This window comes from Macrobrachium nipponense, chromosome 32 (genome assembly GCF_015104395.2).
Source record: "Macrobrachium nipponense isolate FS-2020 chromosome 32, ASM1510439v2, whole genome shotgun sequence".
In the NCBI taxonomy this organism is placed as follows: Eukaryota; Metazoa; Arthropoda; class Malacostraca; order Decapoda; family Palaemonidae; genus Macrobrachium; species Macrobrachium nipponense.
The window spans coordinates 16,533,761-16,559,691 of record NC_061094.1 but is presented as its reverse complement, the minus strand read 5'-3'; the positions used below and the strand labels follow the sequence as shown (position 1 = coordinate 16,559,691).

Here is a 25,931-nt window from a genome sequence, read left to right as displayed (position 1 = left end):
ACCGATAGTTCAAATTGTGAGGGGAGTGTAAACCTTTCAATAATGTTTTGTCCTGAAATGTGTTATCCACTCCTCCTGTCCTGAAATATACAGCTTAAAACCAGTAATGGACAGAGCCAACAGACGTTAACCTCAAGAGTGTTCCAAATGTAATTCAACTTGCAGAAGAGACAATTTATAGGAAGAGTTGATACAAAGATCAGTATGAGAGAATAGAAAATCAATATGTACACCTAAATTCAGATTTCAGTAGAAAGTTGGAATGAATTTGCTTGTTGCTTAAACATTTGGAGATCTTAAGACTCCACAGCTACACTAAGCAAACTTGAGTTAGTATTAAACTTGACACTGTAATAGAAAACAACACACTCTCTATTTGCCATAGCAGCCTGCCTATTGTTAGGAGCAAAAACAGATGGTTAGGTAAAGAATAATTTGTAGTACATTTAACATAAGTCATCATTAAGAGTGGGCAAATTAAATTTGATGACACAACTCTATCCAAGAGTATGAGATGAGATTCAACACCCAAAGACCACACAGGGGAACAGTATTCCAAACAAGGAAGAAGAAGAGAGTTACGTGTTTTAGATGAAATAGCGTCATCTCTAAATATTTCCACAGCGCCAACTTTTTGAGAAATAGAGGAAGCAATATTTTGCACATGCTACTCAAAAGGAGTCCAGTACATTTTGGCGCAGATTATTTGGCTCCACCGTTTTGACGATAGACATTTTGGCGATGAGCTCTTTTGGCGCCAATTCAGAATAAAAACAAAGTTGAAAGTTGATAGATTAGTCTCTCACTTTGTAATTATTTTCTCATTCATCAATATATTTGCCTAAATGTTCCATTCACATACCAATTATTTTCTCATTCATAAATATATTTGCCTAAATGTTCCATTCACATACCACACATCAGATTCACGTAAAATATTTACCCAGGTCTTTCTACCAAAAGTAAATATTCTCTCATCTTGACCACTATCGCCAATTAAAGAGTTTTCAGGTTGACCACCTCGTATGAAATTAATACTCGTTGCCAGGGATTACTAACTCTCGAACTAAAAGGATTTGGAGGAGCAGGATATAATTGATTTTGTTTTCATAGCATTAGAAGCTGCTAATGCTGCCAGAGCAGTTTGAGAGCTGTTTTCAGTTATATTCATAATTTAAACTTCTGATTTTAGCAACTTCCAGACTTACTGATAAAGCACCATGAGAATGTCCATTCACTTCTTTTACTATCTCGTGATTTTTAGTATGAATGCAACCTTTACACTCATTCTTTAATTCACAACTCCAAAACTTTACAGGATAGTTTTTGCTACATTTATCAAAGACATATAGTATATAACAAATATATGCAAATTTTGGCTTGTCTGTCTTGTTTTGGATGTTTTCTGGCATTTCTAGTGTGGGTTGTAACAGTTTTGACTATCAACTTTCGACTTTTTGTTTTTGTATTTCAGTTTTCCAGTATTAAGAGACAACAGGTTTGATTATCATAATGAGTGTTAAACTGGAAAATTATTACAAAGCTTTGACTATTAAATTCTGACTTTTTGTTTTTATTCTGAATTGGTGCCAAAATAATGAGTGCCAAACTGTCTTGCCAAAACGGTGGAGCCAAATGATCTGCAGCCAAAGGGTGGCGCCAAGCAGTCCTGTTCCGCTCAAAAGTCAATTACTTAGCAAAAGTTATACCTAATAACTAAAAGGGTTAATAACACTTAAAACTGTATCACGGACATTTAAAACTACAATTTGAGGAAATCAAGATGCAAAGGCAAAAGTATTCTGGATTGACTATCATACTTTGAGCTTCAGAAGGGTTGAGCTTCATGCTCCAAAGCCCATTCATAAATACATGTTGGATCCTTATTCAAGGATTCTGTAACCTCAGAGATAGGCTTCCGTTAGGGGGTGGTTCCATAAGTGGACCTCATGCAGTTCACTGTAGGCATTACTTAAGGTTCTTTGCAGCGTGCCTTCAGCCCTTAGCTCCAACCACTTTCACTCCTCTTACTGTACCTCTTTTCATATACTCTTTCTTCATCGTACTGTCCACCCTTTCCTAATACTTGATTCATAGTGCAACTGCGAGTTTTTTCTCCTGTTACACCTTTCAAACCTATTACTGTCAATTTCCATTCCAGTGCTGAATGACCTCATAGGTCCCAGTGCATGGCCTTTGGCCTAAATTTTATATTCAACTCAACTCAACTCAACTCAGACATAGGGATGAAGGAACAACAGCTTTGTAAATTGAAAGTTCGTAACTAGAGGAGCATCTGCAGCACTGTCGTAAGGTTCTTAACATTATACTATGGCTAAATACTTGTGACCAAGTTAGGGTGTTTTATGCTAAGTGTCCCCCTCATTTTGGGACCACCTTGTAGTGAGGGGCTCTCGAACCTCAGGAATTTCTTCATAGGTTTGAGCTCAAGAGTCCCATATAACATTGTATATTTTTGGGTCAATATCTGTGGATTTTTCCACTTTTGTCAAAATTTTCCATATCTAATAAATAAAAAAAACATATCATAACTTGGATTGAAGTTAAATCTGAAGCTAAATAGTGGGAACTGTGGTAGATCCATGATCGACCCGACAATGTTCGGACCTGGTTTTCCAGGCGGAACTATTCTGTGGAGTTGGCCACGGATTCCAGGGGGGGCCTGGTTTGCCCATGATGTGGTTATGATGGGGATAATTGTATTTTCGTAATACTCTTAGTCCTACCAAGTGGGTATTGCTTACACTTGGGCCATACTAATCATGTTATGCCATCCCCCTTTTGGGGTAGGGCAGGGATGTGGACATTTGGGAGTCATTTCTCACTTGTGCCATTGGCGGAAGATTTAACTTCACGAAAAGCCAATGATATCTTTTCAAAATGTATTATTATTTTTTTTCTCTCAATTTTTTATGATAAATACACCTAAAGTTTTCAGTACCCCTGGGCCCCTTGATGGACAAAATTTGCCACAGTTGATGACCATGGGAAGTTTATCCCTGAATCTCCCTCAGTCAGTTCAAGATAATAATGCAGCAAAGGAACATCCAGTTCCAAATAAATTATATGAGCCAAAACACCCGTCAGGGCCCATAGAAATTCTACAAAAAAGTAAAAACCAATCAGAAGATTCAAACATTATAACAATGAAGCCATATGTTACAAAGAAGGAAACAAATCTGATACACAGATAACCCACATCAGGCAAGGTCCAAAAAGAAATAGAAATTATCGTCTTAACCCAACACTGGTACATTTTGATAATCTTTTTTGACCAGATTAATGGTCAAGATTTCTAGTACTTAAAGCTGAAAATAAAATAACAACAGCAATACTAGTATACAAAACAAATTATTGAACATATGTCCAACACAAGAAATGGAATGCCGATATATTAAAGAAAATGAATGGTTACTTCAAGTAACCACCCAAAAACAATCCACCACCTTTTTAAATATAAAAGAATAAATGGTACGAAAATATCAATAATAAGTCATGAAACATTAAATTATATACAGGACACAGTCATTTTACCCAACATTGAAGAAGGACTACCCTCAAAACACTTGATACTTGACTCCCTTAAGTTAAGATACAGTAATATACGTACATGATTTATAAGTCTACTCAGTTCCAAGTAGGAAAGATAAAAATAAAATTGATATTGCAAAATAAAATTTACAGGCCAAGATCTCCCACTCAAAATCAAAATTCTTGGATAAAATAAAGAAGTGCGTTCATTTATACCAAAACCACTTCAGTGCACTCAATGTTCAGAGTATGGGCACACATACAAAAAATGCCATAATAAAGCAGTATGCGCAGTGTTAGCATCAGACACCCATACTACTAATTGGAAATGTAAATCCCCTAAATGTGTTAACTGTGGACATCACTTATGAAACTAGTGTGTTTGGTTGCTACCAGAGTCTTAAAAGTCTAAACTTAATAATAATCTTACTATCTACTAAGTGCATACACATTTCATGAGCTGTGTTAATATATAGACTCTAATTGATACTCCTCATCTTCCTCTTCACTGAATTTGACATGATTGTATGGATTATCACAATTTTCTAATTGGTATTGTCCACAGGCAGGTGTACATGGTAATCCATACACCCTACAACTACACCGCGATGATCGGCAGGCAGATTTGCAGTTACAATGTATTATCTTTAACAGATTGTCTGGAGCTGCATTCATATCTGACATTACTGGTGTTAACTTAGTGTCCTCTATCTTCCAACCCCAGTTCAACACATCCATGTCACTCTCTTTCCCAAGCCACACCATTATCTGGTAATAAACTCTGAGAGAATGAAATTTGGTGGAAGACTGTTAAGGGTAGGCGTTCCGGTGCTACAAAAGATTTTGAGGACACAATTTTCTTGGACGGTACTATGGCGCAAAGATGTCAGTGACTGCACCCTTCCCACCAAATAGTACAGCCATTACCTTGGCCTCAGTGTGTTCAATTACTTTTTGTTCTTGGTTGGGGAGAGGAATTTATCAGCACAAGATTGCAACACAGAATTACCTTTGACTAATTTTTGAAATTTAGCCCTTTTCCCTACACCAAAGATGCATGATGTACTATCACATCCAGTAAAAGCGTGGATGAAAAGCAGCTGAGAGCATAGTTTATTTCCTAGGACTGACTTAAGACTGTTGATATCGTACACTGTTGTGGCAGTTGATTTATCCAACCTGAAATAAAGGTCCCTGCTATCTGTCTGTGCATAATGAAGGAGCAGAATTAAGAGGCCTGTGTCTTCTCCAATCAACGTAGTGGTATGGAATTTTGATGATTCAACTGTCAGCATCACCAAGTGAGTTGATGACAACACATCCTCTTTTCCTAAGTTTACCACTGATCAGATCAATTAAGGCTTGCTTGTTGATATCCCTCGACAAAAACTCTTCCCTCCTGCCAGAGAACAAAGTCTCTGCTGTAACACTAACAACAAAGTTAACTTTCTGCCCTAAACGCCTTTGGTGAGTGTTGCCTTAATTGATAGACCTCCATTATAGCCATCAAAAACTACTGTTGCCACCCCATATTTTCGAATGGTGAAATCTGCATATGACTCAGCCATTGCGCTGTAGCTATCTCCCTTCTTCCAGGGTACTTGATGTAATAAGGACCCTCCATCAAGGACGTAGTGTTCTGTCTGAGGAGTGGATTGAGGTGGATCTACACCTGCTTCTTTCAAATGATCTGAGATAGCATGAGCGAGCTGTGGTTTGTCTGGCTTATGAAATACATTTCTAATCTCAAAAAGAGCTGGAGGAAATGGGCTAAGCTCATATCCTAAAACATATTCCAGTGACAGCTCACCTGTTTTTGCCACTACCAATAATCTCTGAAATAATAGGGCAGGATCAATACTTTGATCTGGTGCAACCTTGATTGCAGAAACATCACCAAGTGTTATGGCTTTATTTTTTCTCTTAAAAGAATATCTGAAAGCAGACTGCCCAATCATATTTTCAATTATTTTCTTTCCAATGGACTCGTATTCAAGAACATTTTCATGGGGATTGGCCACTACACCACCGACTACATTCCGCAGTGAGGAGTCTTCTGAAGAGGGTGAACAAGATAGTAATTTGGTCTTGAGCTTTTGTAGGTCTGAAGCGTCCCTCATCCTTGCTTTGGTCAAATCTTTATGTTGATCACTGGTAGTGTAGGAAAGGTCGTTTAATTCCTGCATTGCCTTGTTATACTCAGCAGTGTTGGGAGCTGACATTGTCCACAATGACCTCTGCTCTTCTGTCATACCACTTCCCCAAGTCAGTCCACCTGAGGATTTTAGTGACCTCATTAAAGTTTGTTCAATAGCAAGATCAGAACTAAGGCCAGCCCAGTACTGATCACTACGACGGATCACATGAAGACCATTGGAAAATTTCTGAAACATGTCTGGATGAGTGTGCTCCAGTTGCTCCATCTCTTGGACATAGAAATGTGCAGACTTGAGATAACTGTAGTAGCCAGCTGAGGCAAATACTGGGAGAGACTCAGAAACAGCACTTAAATTTAATAACCAAGATCCAGTTCGATCTGCCATGATCAATCATCTTGCAACTTCCAACATCTTCTGATAATTAAGCCACAGATGACTTGTCTTTGACCTATCACTAAGTTCTGACTTACATTTTCCCAATTCTAGATTGATTCTAACCACTGAATCTGATGTCATAACACTCTCCAAGGATGTTTGACCTGACAACAATGATGAGTATGCATCTTCACACTTAACCAAAGATGCGACCTATGGTCTGCCACTAACTAGATCTTATGTGGTTTAGTAATTTGTCTATAAGCAGATGACCATGGATAGCTCTTTGTGCAGATTTCCTGTCATCATATGATCTACTGAGTTTTCACCATATACCACCTGTAGAATGTCTTTTAGGCCTGTACCATTCATGATGGATCTAATTGCACCCAACAACTTCATTAGAGTGTGAAAGCAACCTAACAAGAGAACTGTTTCCTTCAAATGGCTATTCTGAGGTGCATCAACAATGATCTCACTTGCTTTCCAGTACAGGGGCTGGTCAAATGTTATTATTGGTGTGATACCATGTTTTACTGCTTGCCTATGAATAAATTCCAGTGTGGACAAAAGGCAGCTCTTGTCACCTGAGTACAAGTCAATCATGGGCAGATACATAATTGAGGACTGACCAGGGTGTTTGTACCCCTGATGAATTATATGCATCATATCAGACCAGTTTGGAGTTTCCTGTTTAAAGCTTAATTAATGATAGTTCCCATAGAATGTCCAGTTTGATCACATTTTATGTTTTTTGTTATTTGTTTAAAATACCTTATGGCAGGCATGGTAGGCAAAGCTTTAGTCCGCTACGTCAATCCTTGTATTCTCCACATATTTAAGTTCTGAAACAATTTGTCTTGGAATGACCTGTCTTCTTTTTTGACCTGGAGTTAAAGCAGCAATTATCACCATCCCATGGAAGGAGCCTCTACCATCGATTGAAAGAATATTGTGATCAACGTTGTCAACAGCGAACAGAACAGTCACATCTCCTGAATCAATACCCTCACCCAAAATATCTATAGCAGCAGTGTCAGCAGCATTCTTTTCAAATCTCAGAACTTCTCTATATGATGAGCAAAATCCCATCTTAAGCAAATTATCTACAAGGAACCTTGAACGATACAAATGATGTGTTTGTAAGGCAAGACCTATCTGTATTGGGGATAGAACAGTTCGAGGACGTACTGCCTGAATGATTGCCTGTCCAACCCCTGCAACCTTTTGGCTCTTATCTTTCCCCACAAACAAAATATCCAGTATTGTGCGAAGACTGTCTGGAAGATACTTCAAAGCAATATCAAGTTTTAGCATATCTGTACCTGGATATTGGTCTGTAACAGGGAACTTCAGTTTTTATATCACTTTTGATAAGTCTAGCAGCAGTTTCGATAATTCTTCTCTTCTGAGATTCCTCATCAGTGTCCCTATCACACATGAAATAGGATCAAAGGATGTGAGAACTTGTTTCCTTCATTGTAACAATATCATTTTGGCCTTCTCCTTCTATTATATATATTGAGTCCCCATAATGCTCTCTCAATTTATTTTTAAAGTACTGATTGCCATACGGAAAGGAATCTTCACTGTAAAGATATTCTTTAATTTTATCCCATAGGGCAGACACTGTCAATTGTTCCCCATCATTAGCTTCATGATAAGAGCACATTTTCGAAAAGGCCTGATCTTGGTCTTCATTTTTGAGTCGTCCTGATTTTCTTTGCTTTGTATTTGGCTCCACCTTAAACCTATGGGGAATATCATGCCCAGATCAAAAGTTCCCATCACAGGAGTTGTAATATACACAGTCGGCTGCATGTAAGTCACAACCATAGTACTCAATTCGACCTTTCACCGTAACACCCCAGTCATCCGAACGGTCACTACAACACTGCAATATTGTTTTAACAAAATTATCTGTCTTCACAAAACTGAAATCTGAGGTGTTAAATGTAACTTCAGTTCCACAGAAAAGACAATAGGATTTGCTATCAAATGGTCCAGATGCCCGCGCACTTCTTTTGAGCAATGGTTTACTTTTGTTCTTGTTTAATGAATTTGTAATGTCATGTGGGTTTATGTACCGCTTACAACAATTTGAATGAACTACGCAAGCAGCTGTCACAATAATGCTGTCACCTCTTTTAGCACTTGCTTCACTGATTCCAGTGACACCCTTTTCACGAATTCGAACTGCATCATCCTGGCTCTCTATTTCTTTCTTGCATAATGGGCATGCTTGAGGGTAGACATCAGTGGCACTCATTTTGGGCATATTTGAGGTTAGAAGTCAGTGACACACATGTTGATACCTGAAAAGATAGAGTAGAATATATAAACAGTAATTTTGATCCTATGTCATTAAAATTCAATTATTTCAATACATACTTCCATTGCATTCCTCGACCCTCAAAACCTAGGTATAGACATCATAATTATCATTCTAAAGTAAATAATAAGAAATTTATTTTTATGTTAATGTATTGGCGGCCATCTTGGATTTGACAGCTTTCCAATGGTCAGAAATTGGTAGACTTTTATTATGTCATTCTCCACATCAAATTTCGAACAATTTTTGGGAGGTTCAAGGGTTTTTTTTTTTGTCATATCTGTACTCGACTGCTAAAGGAGGAGCTCACTAAATTCTTCAAATGCGACAACAAGACATAGTCACTTGAGTTCATTAAGAAATTGTGAAGATGTAGTGACTTCAGAAACTGGCCTACCTTACTGACATATTCTAAAGGCTGAACTCATTTAACTTGTCTCTCCAAGGCTGTTTTGCCACAGTGATTGATTTTATAGACAAACTAAGGTCATTCACTATGAAGCTGGAGCTTTGGGAAGGGAAGGTTTTAAAGATGGAAATCTGAACGTTTGAACACGTGGGTGAGGCACTTGATAAAAGCAAAAACTGGAAATTTAGATGTGGTCTAGCTTGTGCAAGCACATCTAGCTTCTCTGCGGATGGAGTTGCAGTCTTACTTCCCCGAGTTGAGTGAACTGGAATGAAAATTTATTAGAAACCCATCCATTGTGAATGTGCACCTTCTCCCAGATAACATGCAAGAAAAGATCTTAGAATTGATGAATGACTCTGTTGCAAAAGATGCATTTAAAACGCTTACCCTGACCAAATTCAGGTCTAAAATGAGTGAGACTTACCCTGTTGTGTCTGATGTTGTCCTGAACTCTGTTCTGATATTTCCCAGTACTTACCTGTGTGAGCAAGGTATTTCAACGCTGTTGAAAATGAAAATGAAACATCGATCACGGCTTAATTTGGAGCATGACCTACATGTGTGCCTGTCTAATACCGCTCCTCGAATTGAAAAAAATTCTTCGCAACAAACAGACACAACCTTCACACTAAATTTTATTATATACTGCTTGGCAATGAAGTAAATATGTTTCACTCCTGTATGTATAGTATCCTTGTAAAATGCTTGTAATATTCATGCTTCTGCTTAATAAAGTCATTATGATATAAAATTATTTTATGATATCCTTTTCAGTACCATTGTATATTTAGTTTGTCAATATATTACTATTATGTTCGGTGTCAGCTTACTAGGGGTTCGGGTAGATGGTCTTATAATTTGGGGGTACTTAAGGGAAGGGGAAAAATGTTGAGAACCCCTGCCCTAGATGCAGACAATCAAGAACTTACGATAACCTATGCAGAAGTCATTTGTGGATACAACGACTTGGCTGAAGAGACTGTGACTATCACTTCAGATTTTTCTTCGGGTCTATAAGCCCTGGTTGGGCCCAAGAAAGAAATGCAGTCAACTTTGGTGTTACTATGCTCTAATCATACTGACTACATTATCAACCGGGTGAATTCCTTCGTCTCTAGATGGGACAATTCATTTCGATCTAGTAGGCCATTTAAGTTGCTCCCTCCACCACTTTCACAGCATAGATGTTTCTACATAACCCCAAGGCTGCGTTGGATCCAGACCTGGTTTGATTAGACCCAGGCCTATCATTAGACCAATGTAAAGTGGAGGGCACCTCCTTCACACACCAAGAGTCAGCCACAATAGAAATAACTGCCTCTGTGGCGTTTCATGTGGTTTCATGGCTTGTCTTATGGTCGCCAACAGTGGGCAAAATCTCTGCCTTCATGGTTAGCAACAGTGAGAAAAGTGTCACTTTCTTTAGACTGTTGTGGTCTGGTGGCCAGACTATTTCATACTTTGCTCACTTAACAGTAAATATGTGGGCCAGTGCCTTAACATGGCTTGGCCACCTACTCTTGTGCAGACCTGTCACACACTACATTGGCTACTGGCATATACTAGTTCAACTTCCCACATGATTCAGGGCCACTTCTGCTGCTGGGGTCCTCCTACCCCATCGGCTGCATGGAAGTTTGATGGCTCCCGCAACGCACATTGTGACCATCATTATCGCTACCATAACAGCAATCACTGGAACTGTGTAGCGTTCGGCAAAGAAAAATTTTTCTTCACCATTATCCTCTAGCTGTGGAACTGTAATCATCTCTAGTGTAGGCGAAACTTTTAACTGCCTCATGATCTCCATGTAAGTGTTTCATGAACACCTTTGTCGATGAATTGTAGATCCGTCAACTGAGCACCATGAACCATTCCGAGATGACTCTGCACGAGCCATAGAAGATCTGTGACCCCTGCAGTAGCAGTGAGTTGTTGTCTTCGCCGCATATAGTGGAGATCATGCATCTGGCTCAGAAGATCGCTGTTGTTTTCGTTGTCACTACTTGATGTGGGTCTGAGAATTCTCTAAAGTCACAGTAAGTCGGTATTCCCTCATGGGCTAACTCTAGTTCACACCCTGACAGGTCAATGCGTTTTAGAGTAAAGATCCTACTTTCACACACATATCTGTCGTAAACTAACACACATCTTGCTTTATAGTCAATTGCTGAAGATTGGAGTTCCTCTCGCAAAATGTACATGGTCTCTACTCCTGTCCATATGACTACTGACCCCTTGAAAGTACTAGGAAACAGTTGCAATATATAGCTATGAAATGGTTTTTATCGCTAACTGGTATGTCTACAACTAATCCCTTATCTGATAACTGTACTCTCAAAACCCAAAAGTATCTATACAGCTGATCTCCAGTAAAAATAACGTTTGACCCCCATTCGTATGCCACGCTTTTTAGGGTTGACTCTACTAATACAGCTGATCTCCAGTAAAAATAACGTTTGACCCCCATTCATATGCCGCGTTTTTTAGGGTTGACTCTAAGACTCCTAACGGCAACACTTCCCTTGAAATCTTCCCCTGTGAAGCTGCTATGACTGCCTTTACCTGTAGTGTATAGTGACAAACATGATGGTGACATCTAGGTCCTCCAGGATCCCTTTCACTGTTAGATGTAATAGGTTGCACGATTTCCCTAATTCATTAAATCTGTTTTTTAATTTCTCGCTTTTCCCCCATAGTGAAGTCAGACCTCTTCCATGTTCAGCCAGTTCCACCTCTAACTTTCAGACCTTCACTAGGCTTGTTATTGCTATTCCGGCTATGGCTGCTATGGCTATGCCCCCGGCAGCTAGCAGCTGTAACGCCCTCTCCTGTCTCTTGGATGGGTTTTTCCCCTTGGCTGGCTTTATTTCTGGGACCCAGGTGAGCATTTCTGCAATCTTGTCTTGTACCCTATTTGTGGTAGTTTTTATTTCTACTAACAGTCGACCCAATGATTCGGATAGATTTCTTGTAGTTTCAACCTCACTCAAAGTGTTCATTAGTCCTTCGACTTTGTTACGTGATTCTTCGAGTTCTGATCTGGCTGAACCCAGACTCTGAATTCAGTGCTTAGTGTTATTTTATCGGATGACAGCCACACCACATGATCTTCCTCAATTAGCACTCCGGGGCCCAGTCGTACCTTTGTCTTTGCATACGCCATCAACCCCAGGGCGATGATTAGGTAATACCTCAGCATCTGAATGTGAACGAGACCAGAATAGAAAAGAGAGTCTGTCAGTTATTCATGTCTCTAGAAGAATCTTTATGTAAAATTATACAAACATTTGATAATGATTACGGGTTTCCCTTTTTATAGAAAAAAAATATTAATTTGACTCTTTTATCCCATTACCAGATGTAGTTTGTATCGCCCACAAAAATTACTGCCGCAACATATCAGTATCATTCCCGATGAACACTTAAAATTCTTCACCATGGAATGTCATCATCTAGAATTCCTGAAAGCAGTGCAAACCTCCGAGTAATCAACCCCAAAAGAAAATATCAACAATTGGTCTCATCCGAGACACCACAGTATTGTCAGCACCAAACAACCTGTTTATTCAAAGTGTCCTCAAATTGCACTGTTGACTTGTCTAGTCAGGCTCGTAAACTCTGAAATCGCCATTCCTCAAATTGGCCCCAAATCCTCCTTTAGTCCTCGCTGGGAATCCTTGATAAATCTTCATTGATACCACAGAACCACATTAAACCTCAAAATTATCCTCAGGACATCCTCATTGTTACCACAAGGGTACCCAAAATTGTCCTAAAAAAATCCTCATTGTTACCGCGAGGGTACCCAAAATTGTCCACCTCTATTATATAACCACCAGTATAAAATATACCACCACAGGCTAAATCCTAAGCCATTTAACACCGCCAAATATGCCCAAAGTAAACCATTTGTGATGCCGCCACATGTATATAACACCAAAGAAATTGCATCGACGGGATATAAACCACAATCCCCGAATTATTAACCATAGACTGCCAAATATCCACAGGTGAATATAACCTCATAGAATACATCACCTTACCAGGGAAAATGTAAAACCGCAATGCACCAGTACTACCCCCAAGCCATAAAACCACAAAGAACCAAAGTCACCACCCCATTGGCTCATAAATCCACAGATCACCACCAAAATTCATCACCAAAATAACCACCAAAAATCGTCACCAAATAAATTCAACATTACCAGGAATCACCAAATCACCAAAAATCATCACCAGGTATCACCACCAAAAGTCATCACCAGAAGAATTCCTTATAATATTTCTCAATTCCATGGTATTTTCCCACATTTTCACCCCATCTTTCCATTATTACAACAATTTCCCCAGGTTTTTACGCCAAATTGCTGCAGTTGCGCATAATAAAAAAATAGTAAAATAATGAAAGAGAAAAAAAATTTATATAAGACTGATTAATCACATCTCGTCCTCCATTTGCAAAATCCAGAAAGAAAAAAATGCAACTGCGCAGTGTTACCTTTTTATAATTTTCCTGTCTCCTTCATCTTTGATGTCAATTTTGACCGTCCTGTCTTTTTCATCTAAGACTACAAATCTGTTTGCTTTCTTTTCTTCAATAACTCTAAAAGGACCCTCAAAATTTGGACCCAACTAGTAATTTAGTTAATTTCTCACATTGATTTTTAGGAATACATTATCTCCAAAAGCAATATTAACATCTAATGATTTCTCGTTGCTTCTTTTCATCATTTCTCGGGTCTTAGCCTCGAGATTACGGCTGAGACAAGCATGTCTTTCCTTTGCTATGGAAATTAATGCTTCAGTTGTATCTTCTCCATGATGAGGTATAGGTAGCAAATCAAGTGTGCTTCGCGCTTGGCAACCAAACAATGCTTCAAATGGAGACATTTTAATGGAATCACTGACCATAGTACTAATGTTATGTCTAACTATATCGATATATCTATCCCAGTTTCTTTCGTTTCCTCCTTTAGTCTTCCTGAGAGCTTCGAGCACTTTCCTGTTTGCTCGTTCACATAACCCATTAGCTTCAGGTCTGTATGGAATAATTGTTACTTTCTGTATCCCCATGACTTATGCTAAACACTCTAAGGTCCTGTTTACAAATTCTCTAACATTGTCGGTCAACACCATTAAAAAATGCTACAGCTACTTCTTCTGCCATTTTATGCTTAAGTGAGAAATTTTCTACTGTCCTCGTTAGTTCATCTGTTATTACTAGTTTATACCCATTTGCATATCTTGATTCACAAAAATTTCTTAAGATATCCATACATATTCTCTGAAAAGGTCTACTTGGTATCGCATATGACCCTAATTTGCAAGAAGTTACCCTTGCGGGTTTGCAAGCATTGCACACTGTACACTTTTTCACAAAATTTTCCAAATCTGTCCACATATTTTTCCAAATATACTTATTATGCATCTCATTATACGTTTTTTCTACCCCCAAATGTGGACTACCAAACTTGCAATGTACTATATCTAAAACTTTCAGAATCATGATCTGTGTCGTGTCTCCTTTACTTTCACTAGTCCTTAATTTATATTTAATCTTCCTCACCAACAGATTACCTTCTAATTCTAAACCTGAAAAAGGTAACTCATAACCTTTCCTGACTGATTCCCCTCTAAGAAATGCTTTTGCGTCTGCCAAAATTTCATCCTCATCTTGCCTTTGCTCTATGAGACTTATATCCCATTGTATAGAATCACTAGTAACTACCCCAACTTGAAATCCTTCTGTATCATAAAAATTCTACTAAGGGCATCTGTGACCACATTTAATTTGCCTTCTATATATTTGAGCGTCAAAGTCCCTGATAGTTAAGGACCATCGAGCTCTTTTGGGTGACAGATCGGGTTTATTAAAAAGATCCAATAATGGCTTGTGGTCTGTAAGAACTTCTACTTTATTCCCCATTAGTAACATTTTAAAATGAACTAAGTGATACTATTGCAAAGGCTTCTTTATCTAAGGTAGCCATTAATCTTTCATTGCTGCCCTTTGTCCTAAATTTCCTACCAGAGAGAGCTCTGGGATGGAGCCTCCCATCATATTTTTGCATAAGGCAAGCACCTATACCCTCCTGACTGGCATCAGTCACTAATGTGAACGGTTTGCTGAAATCTGGAAAGTTCAGAACTGGGGGATTCAATAGTGCGTCCTCAACTTTCTGAAAAGCTACTTGTAGTGGTTCTTCCCAATAAAATTGAATGCCTTCCCGCAACACTTATGTTAAAGGAGCTGCTATGTTAGAAAACCCTTTATCGTCATTTAATGTAACTCCCTCTTTAGATATGACATGACCTAAATATGTAATATGCTTCTTCACGAAGGAACACTTAGCTAGCTTAATTTTCAATCCTGCTAACCTAAGTCTCCCAAGTACCTACTTAAGCACTTCTATGTGATGCTCGATCGAGTCTGTTGCAATCAGTATATTATCCATGTACACAAAGACATTTTTACCCAATAGCCCGTGCAAAACTGTGTTTACTAATCTTGTAAAGGTCATAGGACTACCTGAAAAACCAAAAGACATCCGAGTAAATAAAAAATGTCCCTTGGGCACTGAAAAAGCAGTATATACCTTGCTATTTTCGCTAAGAGGGACCTGCAAAAAACCCTGCGGTAAATCAATTGAGCTATAAATATTGCATCCCCAATTTCTACGAAGAGGTGTGGTATGCATGTGACTGGATAATGGTCAGGAATTGTTTTCTCGTTCAAAAGTAAAAAACGACACATATTCGAACAGAACCGACCTTCTTAGGCACTGTCAACAGAGGAAAGTTGTATGGAGATGCACTAGGTCTAATATTTCCTTCTTCTTCCCATTTACTGACCTCTTTACCTGTTCTCTGATTTTGAAAGGTATGCAGTATACAGGAATAAAAATGGGTTTTGTACCTTCCTTTAGATTCACCTTATGTTCTAACACTTTAGTCAGTCCTAACTTGTCCCCTTGTAAGCCTACTGTAACCCCAAATTCTACCAAAAGTTCGCTTACCGCTTTTATATGCTCTTTGTAGTCTGCGGTAGCTAAATGTTCTCTAAAGATTTTCTTCTTTGATTGCATTTCTACCTTTGAAAACTCAGTTTTCCAGTTTTCCCCTGTACAATAGCCACTGAATCACTATCACTACTCCAATCTTGGAGGTCGACCACATATGTATTCTGATATTTCCTAACTGTATCATTACAGTTCAATAATTCCACCCATGTAGCACCAGTATTTGATACTCGGTTCATCGACACGGTGGTAATGATCCCTCTTAGTTTCTTGCTACCATCAGTTATGCTTATGCATACTTCCTTGGGCTTTTTCACTTCCCTAAGTCTGACTTTTAGCATAGTCTTTGTACCTGAATTTAAAATAACGTCCTCTGATAAAACACCTTTACATTTGTGGTTAGTACTTCCCTGTTCCACGTCCCCATAAATATACCACCTGTGGTGCTCATTGTATCCACCAGGACCCCATTGTTAGTATCAGCATCAGTATTACCACCCATACCACCATTGTTAAAACTGCCAAAATTGTCACCACTGTGGTCCTCAGTATCACCTTTATCATAACCATTATCACCGTTACCCATATTAACCTCAGTATCCTTAGTTCCGCCTGTATCCACATATGGAATAAAAACAATCCCAACCGTTATACCACTAACACCTGTATGGACCGGTATCCTATGCAGGATGGCCCAGCAAAAGTCTGTTGCCCAATGCAACCCCTTTTATAACCAAAAATGGTTCTATTAACACTATCACCAAGAGTAAACTGTATTCTTATAAAACCTAGGGTATTTAATCTGTGGGCTTGCACATCACACACCGTCTCTGTTTAGGGTTTCAAAGGGTATTGGGAGAACATGGACTGCTCAGATCATGGTCCGTTAAGTTCACTGAAGATCCTGTGTCAATAAAAATTGGGACCTTCACTTCCTCCACTGTGGGGCGTCCCCCATGAGACAACAATGGCACGTACAAATCATCTGTACCCTTTTTGTTGATCAGTCTTCCAAGAATTTCGCTGATCTCTCTGCCCCTTTGAGTAATTAGCCTGGGAAGTTCCCATATTGTAACTCCCGAATCTCTGAGGTATGGGTCTTGCATCTTTTCGTTTCTGAGACGGACAGGACTACTAAAAGTGATCTGCACTTCTGCATATTCCCCAATATTTGACTCTACATACTTTCTTTGTGTGTCCTGGTTTATTACAATTGAAGCAACGCGACTGCTGCTGCCTTTGATCCATCGATACTCTCTTATATCCCACTTTTGCACACAAACGGGGAGAAGGAAAATCGGAGTCCCTTTGCATCATATTCCTTGGACCTGTCCCATTAAAAAATGTATTATCGACTGTGGAACATTTGGAGATATGTTTCTGAATTTGGGAATAAATCAGTTCCTCATCTGATATAGGTAAAATCTTTTCATCATAGCTATCTACAGTGGAATCCAGAACGTCGTGTAGAAGCTGGGAAAAATGTATCAATTTCTGTAAGTTGTCGAGTGAGATGTTATTCCCATTTACCCATGTGGACTTTTTCAATTTCTGTATCCATTCTCCCGCTGAGTCAAAAAGTTTTGAGCTATGCTCAATAAGGCTTGTTGTCCCTTTCCTAATCTTGCACAATCCTCTTAAATCTCTCACCATATCTTTGTGTTTCTTTGTACCATATGTCATCCTCAGAAATACTTGTAGCTCGGTCCATGACCAACATTTTGTGTATTGGAATCTACGGCATCTAAATGACAAATCCCCTTTATTGAAATCTAACATGGTTTTTGCCTCTGTGAATGCTTCTGCATCATTTTTAATCCCCTTGGTGTTTAAGTAGTTATTCACTCCCTCAATAAAAATTTGCACTGGTTGGGACAAAACGCCATCAACAATGCCTTGAAAAGGGATGTTAGTTATCTTATGACCAAAGTTGGACTGTTACCTGCTTCGGCCATTTTGCCTTCTTTAGAGAGACTCTTATAATTTAGGATTCGTCCCGACCTCAATAACATTGATATGTTTATCCCCACACAAGCTACCAACACAAAAGTAATAATGTATCATTCACCGATAAGAGAAAATTGCATGCACCAATTCCCAACAAAACATATTTCTCCTGTAAATATCCCTCAACTCTACAGGAGGATATCTACTCTTTCCCTTTGAAGGCCAAGGTTATCAGCTGTTCGCAACTGTTACAAGGTCAAGAGCTGGTCTACAGAAAATGGAAAGAGGCAAGTGAGAAAGAAAATGTAACATGAACCCGCTGCAATTGCTAAGTCTAGCCCGATCCATCAGCAGCCTCTTTCTCCTCACACTCACATACAAGAATGAAACACGTCGAGCTACTCTTTCCAACCCATTGCACTTACAACAAACCCCTAATGTCCATTGAATCCGGCAGGGACACCAAAATGAAATACTCTTGTGAGCAAATTGTTAACACCAACAGAAAAGAAAAGGCCCAGTAATAACAAAAATAAATTTTAACATTTACGTCCTCATAGGTTTTGGCACATTGTTATGGGCGACACAAACTCAGAAACTCAACTTTAACCTTTATTCCATTAACAGTAGTAGTAGTAGTAGTAGTAGTAGTAGTAGAGTAGTAGTAGTAGTAGTAGTAGTAGTATAGTAGTATAGTAGGTTTCATTCCTGAAAGGAATTATTGCAAACTTTAAACATTATTAAATAACCCATAATATTCAATAAGTCATAACGGTGACATAATGTACCTTAATACATCTTGCAAAGCTAATTAAATCTACTTTTCTAAACAAGACACTTCCATTGGCACTTTGGACCTCCTTTTGCTATATCACATTTTATCATATTTATAGGACAATCAAATGTTAAATGTCACAAATAAACCAATTTACGCCTTTTAACGCTTAAATTAATAAAACATACAAAGCAAATATATATGCGTTCGTCAAAAAACTTACATCTGTGTGCCCAAAATGAATCCTTTGAATTACGAAATATATACAACCGTACTCCTTGAAGACCTTGCTTGAACTGCCAAAGAGACTTCATAATTTTAGGAAGTGAGATGAAATCGTAATTTGTTTACACCTCTCAACTCTTTAACTACCACTTACAAAAGTATTGTTTTACCAACTAGATGGGTTTGTGTTTCTGCATTAACATACTCAGCCTCATAAACAGATTAAACCTGTTTATCAAAATATACACCTACTCATGCAGACACAATAAATAACCTTTAAGTTACAATACAAACTCTTTGAATTCAAAACACTTTCATGATTCACATATTCACCTAAACAAAATTAAACATCTTCATAACTCAAATAATATATAATATCAAATGATAGGCCATAAGAACAACATAATATCACGTTACATTTAACATGAAAATCCTAGCCTTCAACTAATAACACTAGCTTCTGAATAGGTGGACATAACCGAAGAAGGTGTCTTAATCTTGGCACTGCGAATTGTTCCTTTGTCATCACTCGCCCCATTGGCCACTGATTCCTTGGCTCAATGTCACTCTTTACCAAGACCACATCGCCAACGATTAGATTTCTTCTTGGTTCATTCCACTTTTGTCTAGTCTGTAAAGTGCTCAAATACTCCTTTCTAAATCTTGACCAAAACAGGTTGGTCAGATATTGAACGCATCTCCACTTTCTCCTCATATAAACATCATCCCTTTGAAACAAGCCAGGGGGAGGGATCACATAAGATTTTGGAATCAACAAATGGTTTGGAGTTAGTGGCTCAAGGTCATCTACGCTGTCACTTACAGTGGTTAACGGTCTTGAATTGACGTTGCTCTCAACCTCACAAAGCAGAGTCCGTAAACTTTCATCATTTAGCCTTTCACCAAATTCCTTCACCAGTGCAGACAACACCTTTCTAACTGTTCTGACTTGGCGCTCCCAACAACCACCCATGTGGCTTGCTGCAGGTGGATTGAATTTCCATTCAATATGATGATGCGACAAATACTTCTCGATCTTCTTTTCCTCCATCTCATCAAGAGCTGCCTTAAGTTCTCTCTCAGCCCCATGGAAGTTGGTTCCATTATCACATCTGATAACCTTGGGATGACCTCTTCGAGAAACAAATCTTCGCAAAGAAACAAATCTTCGTAAAGCATTTATGAAAGAGTCAGATTGTAAAGTGTTTGCAGTTTCAATATGAATTGACCTACTAACCAAGCAGGTAAATATCACCCCATACCTCTTTAACTCCTTTCTTCCTTCCTTGATGTAATAGGGTCCAAAGAGGTCAATACCAACATTACTGAATGGTGGTGAAGGTTCCAATCTGTCTGCTGGAAGATCAGCCATCTTTTGACTCAAAGCTGGTTCTTTCAACTTCCTGCAAGTAACACAATGAAATAACACATTCCTGACAGTTGCATTAGCATTGATGATCCAATACTTCTGCCTTAGATTTGAGAGGACATGTTTTCTACCTGAATGAGCTAATAATTCATGCTCATGTCGTATCAACAATGTAGTCACATGATGCTTCTTTGGTAACAGTATGGGATGTTTGGCAGACTGTGGAATGTCAGACCTTCTTATCCTACCTCCAACCTTCAATAAGCCATCCTCAGAATCAAGAAAGGGATCAAGATTATAAATTGGACTACTCTTGCCAACTGACAATTCCCTTGATAAAGCCTTCACTTCATCACCAAACACCTCCCGTTGAACATACATTATGATGGCCCTTTCCGCATCAGTGGTTACACAACCTTTCCTTTTACCACTAAGGATTGACTTTAGTTGTTGAAATACAGAAACTGCCTTTTGTAACCTTGACCATGAAGAGAAATATTCAATCAATCTTGTAAACCCATGATGTTCTTCAGAAATTGTGACCGCAGACACATGTTCACTCTTACCATCAACACAATCTGCACACACAAACTCATGTGAAGGCAAATAATCAGATGCAATAAATGATGGGCCATGAAACCATTCGTCATACTGCAAAAACTGATGTACACTAATACCTCTTGATGCCACATCAGCAGGGTTATCACTGGAGTTTACATATCTCCATTGCTCAGGCTGGGAGTAGTCCCTTATAACCCTGACTCTGTTGGCTACAAAAACAGGGAACCTTTTAGTGTTGCTATGAATATAGTGAAGGACTGTTGTTGAATCTGTGTAGTACACTACCTTGCCAACAGTAAACTCCAACTCCTTCAGGATGTGTTGAGCAACCTTGACAGACACAGTTGCAGCTGTAAGTTCTAACCTAGGTATAGTCACCACCTTTTTGGGAGATACTCTTGATTTTCCCATGACAAGATTTGACTGAACTTGGTTTCCATCGTGCAGAACAAGATATGCTGCAACACCATAACCAACTGTACTTGCATCGCTGAATAATACAAGACATGAACCTGTCACATTACCAAAACCACTTGACTTGAAGCATCTTGGTATTGAAAGCTGCTCCAGTAAATGAAGACCTTGTATCCAATGTTGCCACCTTTCAGCTGGCTCATCTGGAATCCTCTCATCCCAGTCTAGACTCTCAACTTGACACAATTCTTGTAACAGTTTCTTGGCTGGTAAGATGATTGGAGAGAGCAACCCAAGGGGATCATATAATGATGAGATAGTTGATAACAATCCTCTTCTGGTGAATGGATTATCCTTGAGCTCAATTGAGAACTTGAATGAGTCTTCTTTAAGGTCCCATAACATTCCTAAGGCTCTTGTCATTAAACTCTCCATGTCAAGATTAAACTTGTCACTTTCAACCGAACAATCTTCAGCAGGCAAAGCTTTAAGGACATCAATTGAATTGCTGACAAATTTAGTTAACCTAAATCCTCATTCCTTCACCAACTTCACTGCTGTAGGAACATCAGCACATGACTTCAAACAGTCGTCAACATAGAAATTGTGCCTTATGGTGCTCCCAACAGTTGAATCATACTTCTCATCTGCTTTGTCTGCTGTGGCCTTCAATGCAGTATTTGCAATGCTCGGTGATGAGATTGCTCCGAAAATGTGAACAGCCATTCGGAATTCTTCAAGAGGTCGATTGATGTCACCATTTGGCCACCACAAGAATCTAACATAGTCCTGATTCTCAGGTGGAATCTTTATTTGAAAGAACATAGCTTCAATATCTCCAATGAATGCATAAACCTCCTGCCGGAATCTAATGAGTACTCCTGTCAATGAATTGGTGAGGTTTGGACCCTGTAGCAGAACATCATTTAATGACACACCTTCAAACTTGGCACTACAGTCAAAAACTATCCTAATCTTCCCTTTCTTGGGATGAAAAACTGCGTGATGAGGGAGATACCAAACAGGAATCTTATTGACCTCATCATCTGGGATCTTGTAAGTATAGCCTTTTTCAAACAACTTGTCCATGAATGCTGTGTACTGCTGTCTGTAATCTTCACTATTCTTCATCTTCCTCCTTTGCCACTTAGCTCTGCTAACAGCTGCTTCTTATTGTTAGGAAGATTCACATTGAGATCTCTGAAAGGCATGGGTAGCTGAAAGTGACCATCTCTAAATTCAATGTCATCCTGGCACCTTTTCACAAATCTTATGTCCTCAAAAGATAGGCCACGCTCATCAGGAACTGACCCAAGATCCCTTTCTGAAAAATCTAACTCAAAGTACTTCCTAATACTTTCAACAGTAATACAGTCAGTAACATGTTGAACATCAGATACAAGTAACCTGTGACATGAAACCCCATTTGAACTAACCTTAACATGTACAGGCCCATTAACTGTCCATCCATGCAAATATCTTACTGCAAAAGGGCCATAACCTGAAGTGGGTACAACCTCTAAAGGTTGTAAAGCTGTTGGACAGTTACTACCTATCAAAATTCCTATGTCTAACTCTGGCTGATACACTGGAATCTTATTAATAACACTTGATAAATGAGGCCAATCCTTTAACATTTCATACCTTGGAATTTGATCATGATTAACAGGAATATCCTTTTGTGTGAATACCTTTGGCAATACAACATCATTATTACCATGTATATCAGCAACAACAAGACCATTTACAATAAAGGTTTTAACCGTATCAGTCCCATGCATTGTTTGCAACTTGATAGCTGTTTCAATACCTTTACAGTTTAATTGATCCTTGATACTATCCTTAATGAAACAACCTGTACTGCCTGTATCATAAAAGGCATAAGTTTGTACTACATTGTCCCTACCCTTTATACGTTATTGCACAGGCAAGATTGATTGCAACACTGTATCAGAAATTGTACATGCAGAAGACCTCACATTACTTAGACTTTGAGTATTACCTTGACCTGGAGTGCGACCTTCACCTTGAATACCATCTTGACCCTTAGCACAACCTTGACCTGTACTTTCAAACTGTGCACTAGCTTGTGACACAATTGCACTGTTGCTGTCAAGCATCCTAAAGTTCTCAATGTGCAGAGTGGTAGGATGCCTTTTATTACATGTCTTGCACTGCCGTCGATTGAGACACTTTTTTGAAGTGTGGTTATTCCCCAAACAACTGAAGCAAAGATGGTTGTCTTTAACAAATTCTCGTCTTTCATCCACACTCCTGTGCAGAAATTGAAGGCACTCCTCAATGTCATGATGACCACTACAGAGTTGGCATTTCCTAGTATACTGGTTGGCAGAATTTGATGGTTGCACTGTAACTGCAAACGTTTTTTGCTTGGTCTGACTTGAGCCATGATTTGCCTTTGCCTTTGAAAAAACACACACTTTACCCAAAGCTTCCCTGCTGAATACAGGATCCATTGCTGCCTCTGCTGCATTCTGCACAAATTCCACTAATGTGGTGAAACACACACAAACACCTTGTTTCCTGAGCTTTATCACATGATCCAACCACTTATTTTGAATATACACTGGCAGCTTTGAAATCACCCTCTGAAGGTTTGGCGAATCATTTAAAACCTGCATGTTTGACAATGACTGCATGGTATGATTACATTTCACAAGATACAAAGCATATTCCTGCAAAGATTCACTGTTATCACCTCTCACTTGTGGCCACTTGGTTAGCTTGTCTATGTATGCCATGGAAACCTTGTATGGATCTCCATACACTTTGTCCAGAAGTCTTTTTGCTTCAATGTATCCTTCAGATGCATTCATAAACATGCACCCAGCTATGAGTGACTTAGGCTTTCCTTCTAGATGCTGATTTAAGAAATACAGCCTGTTGGAGTCTGATGTGGTGTGTGGCACGATGCGGTCATTAAATGCCAACATGAATGATGCATATTCAAGAAGATCACCACAAAACTTGGTTACTTCAGCATGAGGCAGCATCATAGCCGCTGCTAACTGTTGCTGACTTTGGTAGAATGACTCTGGGGCATGTGCCATTGGTAGAAAAGGCACTGTGACATTGGGGTTATTTTGATGCACATTGTGGCTGGGAACAAATGCTGGTGTTTCAGGGTCTAAAACTTTGTCTGTTGATGGAATAACCTCTTCCTGGAACACCTTCTCCTTGCCCTTGCTGCTTCAATTTCATCATCCAACTTTAACAAATCTTCCTTGGCTTTTAATTCTGCCTGTTGTTGAGCTATTTCTGTCTGTTTCTCAAGCAGTGCCCTCTGTGCAAGCAAACCAGCCAACTTTGCCTTCTCCTGTATGAGAGCTGACTTTACACTTGATGCTGTGCTTTTAACTGACCTCCTGGATTTAGGTGACCTGCTCCGCAGTGAAGATCCGTCCATAGAATCCTGCAAATTTGCTTCTGTTGTGGCTATCCATTTATGCACCTGAAATCTGAATCCTAAGGCAGACAATTCTTTATCTTCAAACCTTTTGATTTCTAACTGGTGCTCGTTGACAGGTAGTTGAGACAAGTAATCACTGTGGCAGTCTTTGTACTTCTTTAACCCTTCCTCAAACTCCTCTAAGCCTGTCTTTACTAAATGGAGATTATCAGGCTTCTCCTTACACTTGCTGACTTCATTCCGTTTCTTTGTGAGGGCAGAGAGAGCAGCAGTCTGGTTGTTCTTGAGGGTGCGTAACATCTCCTTGGCGTCACCATTGTCTTCTACGTTGTCCTTCTGATCCGTATTCATGTTAAAGATGAATGAACTATTGTTATGGGCGACACAAACTCAGAAACTCAACTTTAACCTTTATTCCGTTAACAGTAGTAGTAGTAGTAGTAGTAGTAGTAGTAGTAGTAGTAGTAGTAGGTTCATTCCTGAAAGGAATTATTGCAAACTTTAAATACATTATTAAATAACCCATAATATTCAATAAGTCATAACGGTGACATAATGTACCTTAATACATCTTGCAAAGCTAATTAAATATACTTTTCTAAACAAGACACTTTCATTGCCACTTTGGACCTCCTTTTGCTATATCACATTTTATCATATTTATAGGACAATCAAATGTTAAATGTCACAAATAAACCAATTTACGCCTTTTAACGCTTAAATTAATAAAACATACAAAGCAAATATATATACGTTCGTCAAAAAACTTACATCTGTGTGCCCAAAATGAATCCTTTGAATTACGAAATATATACAACCGTACTCCTTGAAGACCTTGCTTGAACTGCCAAAGAGACTTCATAATTTTAGGAAGTGAGATGAAATCGTAATTTGTTTACACTTCTCAACTCTTTAACTACCACTTACAAAAGTATTGTTTTACCAACTAGATGGGTTTGTGTTTCTGCATTAACACACATGAACCCAAAGTTATCTGCTCTCGCCTTAGTGTATAATATTTAGTTACACTTGCAAATGCGCATAATTAATTAATGTTATCACTCCCACCTTAAGACACGTCATGTCCTTACGCACTAGCTACCAGCACTGTCAAGCCCAGCTGACACCCAAATTCCGCTGACTACAACTTAAACCCCCTTTTGTCTGCAATAGAGAGTCAGTTGCCAAATATACATAATTATAACCACTTTTCCTTAACATCTACCGACTCTATGTAACCCTAGTCTCTTCAGAAACGTAATCTATAGGCTTGAATGCCTTTTACTGCTGCCACCACTCTTACAAAGGTCAAAATTACCCCCGTCTAAATAACAGGAGAGAATTTCTAACTGGAAAGC

General features: G+C 38.9%; 3 protein-coding genes across 3 annotated transcripts; all 3 read right to left on the bottom strand.

Moving 5' to 3' along the window:
- Positions 1-3,240: 3,240 nt before the first annotated feature.
- Positions 3,241-8,937, bottom strand: LOC135207244 (uncharacterized). The gene is made up of 2 exons (XM_064238880.1): positions 8,816-8,937; positions 3,241-8,401 (listed from the first exon to the last, which is right to left on the bottom strand). Exon 2 carries the CDS (start codon positions 6,093-6,095, stop codon positions 5,007-5,009), a length of 1,089 nt encoding a protein of 362 aa, XP_064094950.1. The 5' UTR covers positions 6,096-8,401; positions 8,816-8,937; the 3' UTR covers positions 3,241-5,006.
- Positions 8,938-19,232: 10,295 nt separating this feature from the next.
- Positions 19,233-21,578, bottom strand: LOC135207375 (uncharacterized). The gene has a single exon (XM_064239104.1). The coding sequence runs from the start codon at positions 21,576-21,578 to the stop codon at positions 19,233-19,235; it is 2,346 nt and encodes a 781-aa protein (XP_064095174.1).
- Positions 21,579-22,270: 692 nt separating this feature from the next.
- On the bottom strand, positions 22,271-24,214 carry LOC135207374 (uncharacterized). Its single transcript, XM_064239103.1, has 2 exons — positions 23,146-24,214; positions 22,271-23,007 (listed from the first exon to the last, which is right to left on the bottom strand). Exons 1-2 carry the CDS (start codon positions 24,212-24,214, stop codon positions 22,271-22,273), a joined length of 1,806 nt encoding a protein of 601 aa, XP_064095173.1.
- Positions 24,215-25,931: the final 1,717 nt, after the last annotated feature.

Excerpts from the sequence above, each read along its gene's own strand:
- LOC135207244 (XM_064238880.1), bottom strand. The coding sequence starts at position 6,095 with ATGGCAGATCGAACTGGATCTTGGTTATTAAATTTAAGTGCTGTTTCT.
- LOC135207374 (XM_064239103.1), bottom strand. The coding sequence starts at position 24,214 with ATGGCACATGCCCCAGAGTCATTCTACCAAAGTCAGCAACAGTTAGCA. Across the intron at positions 23,008-23,145 it reads AGGTCGCACTCCAGGTCAAG|GCAGTACAGGTTGTTTCATT; the intron begins GTAATACTCAAA and ends TTTATGATACAG.
- LOC135207375 (XM_064239104.1), bottom strand. The coding sequence starts at position 21,578 with ATGGAGAGTTTAATGACAAGAGCCTTAGGAATGTTATGGGACCTTAAA.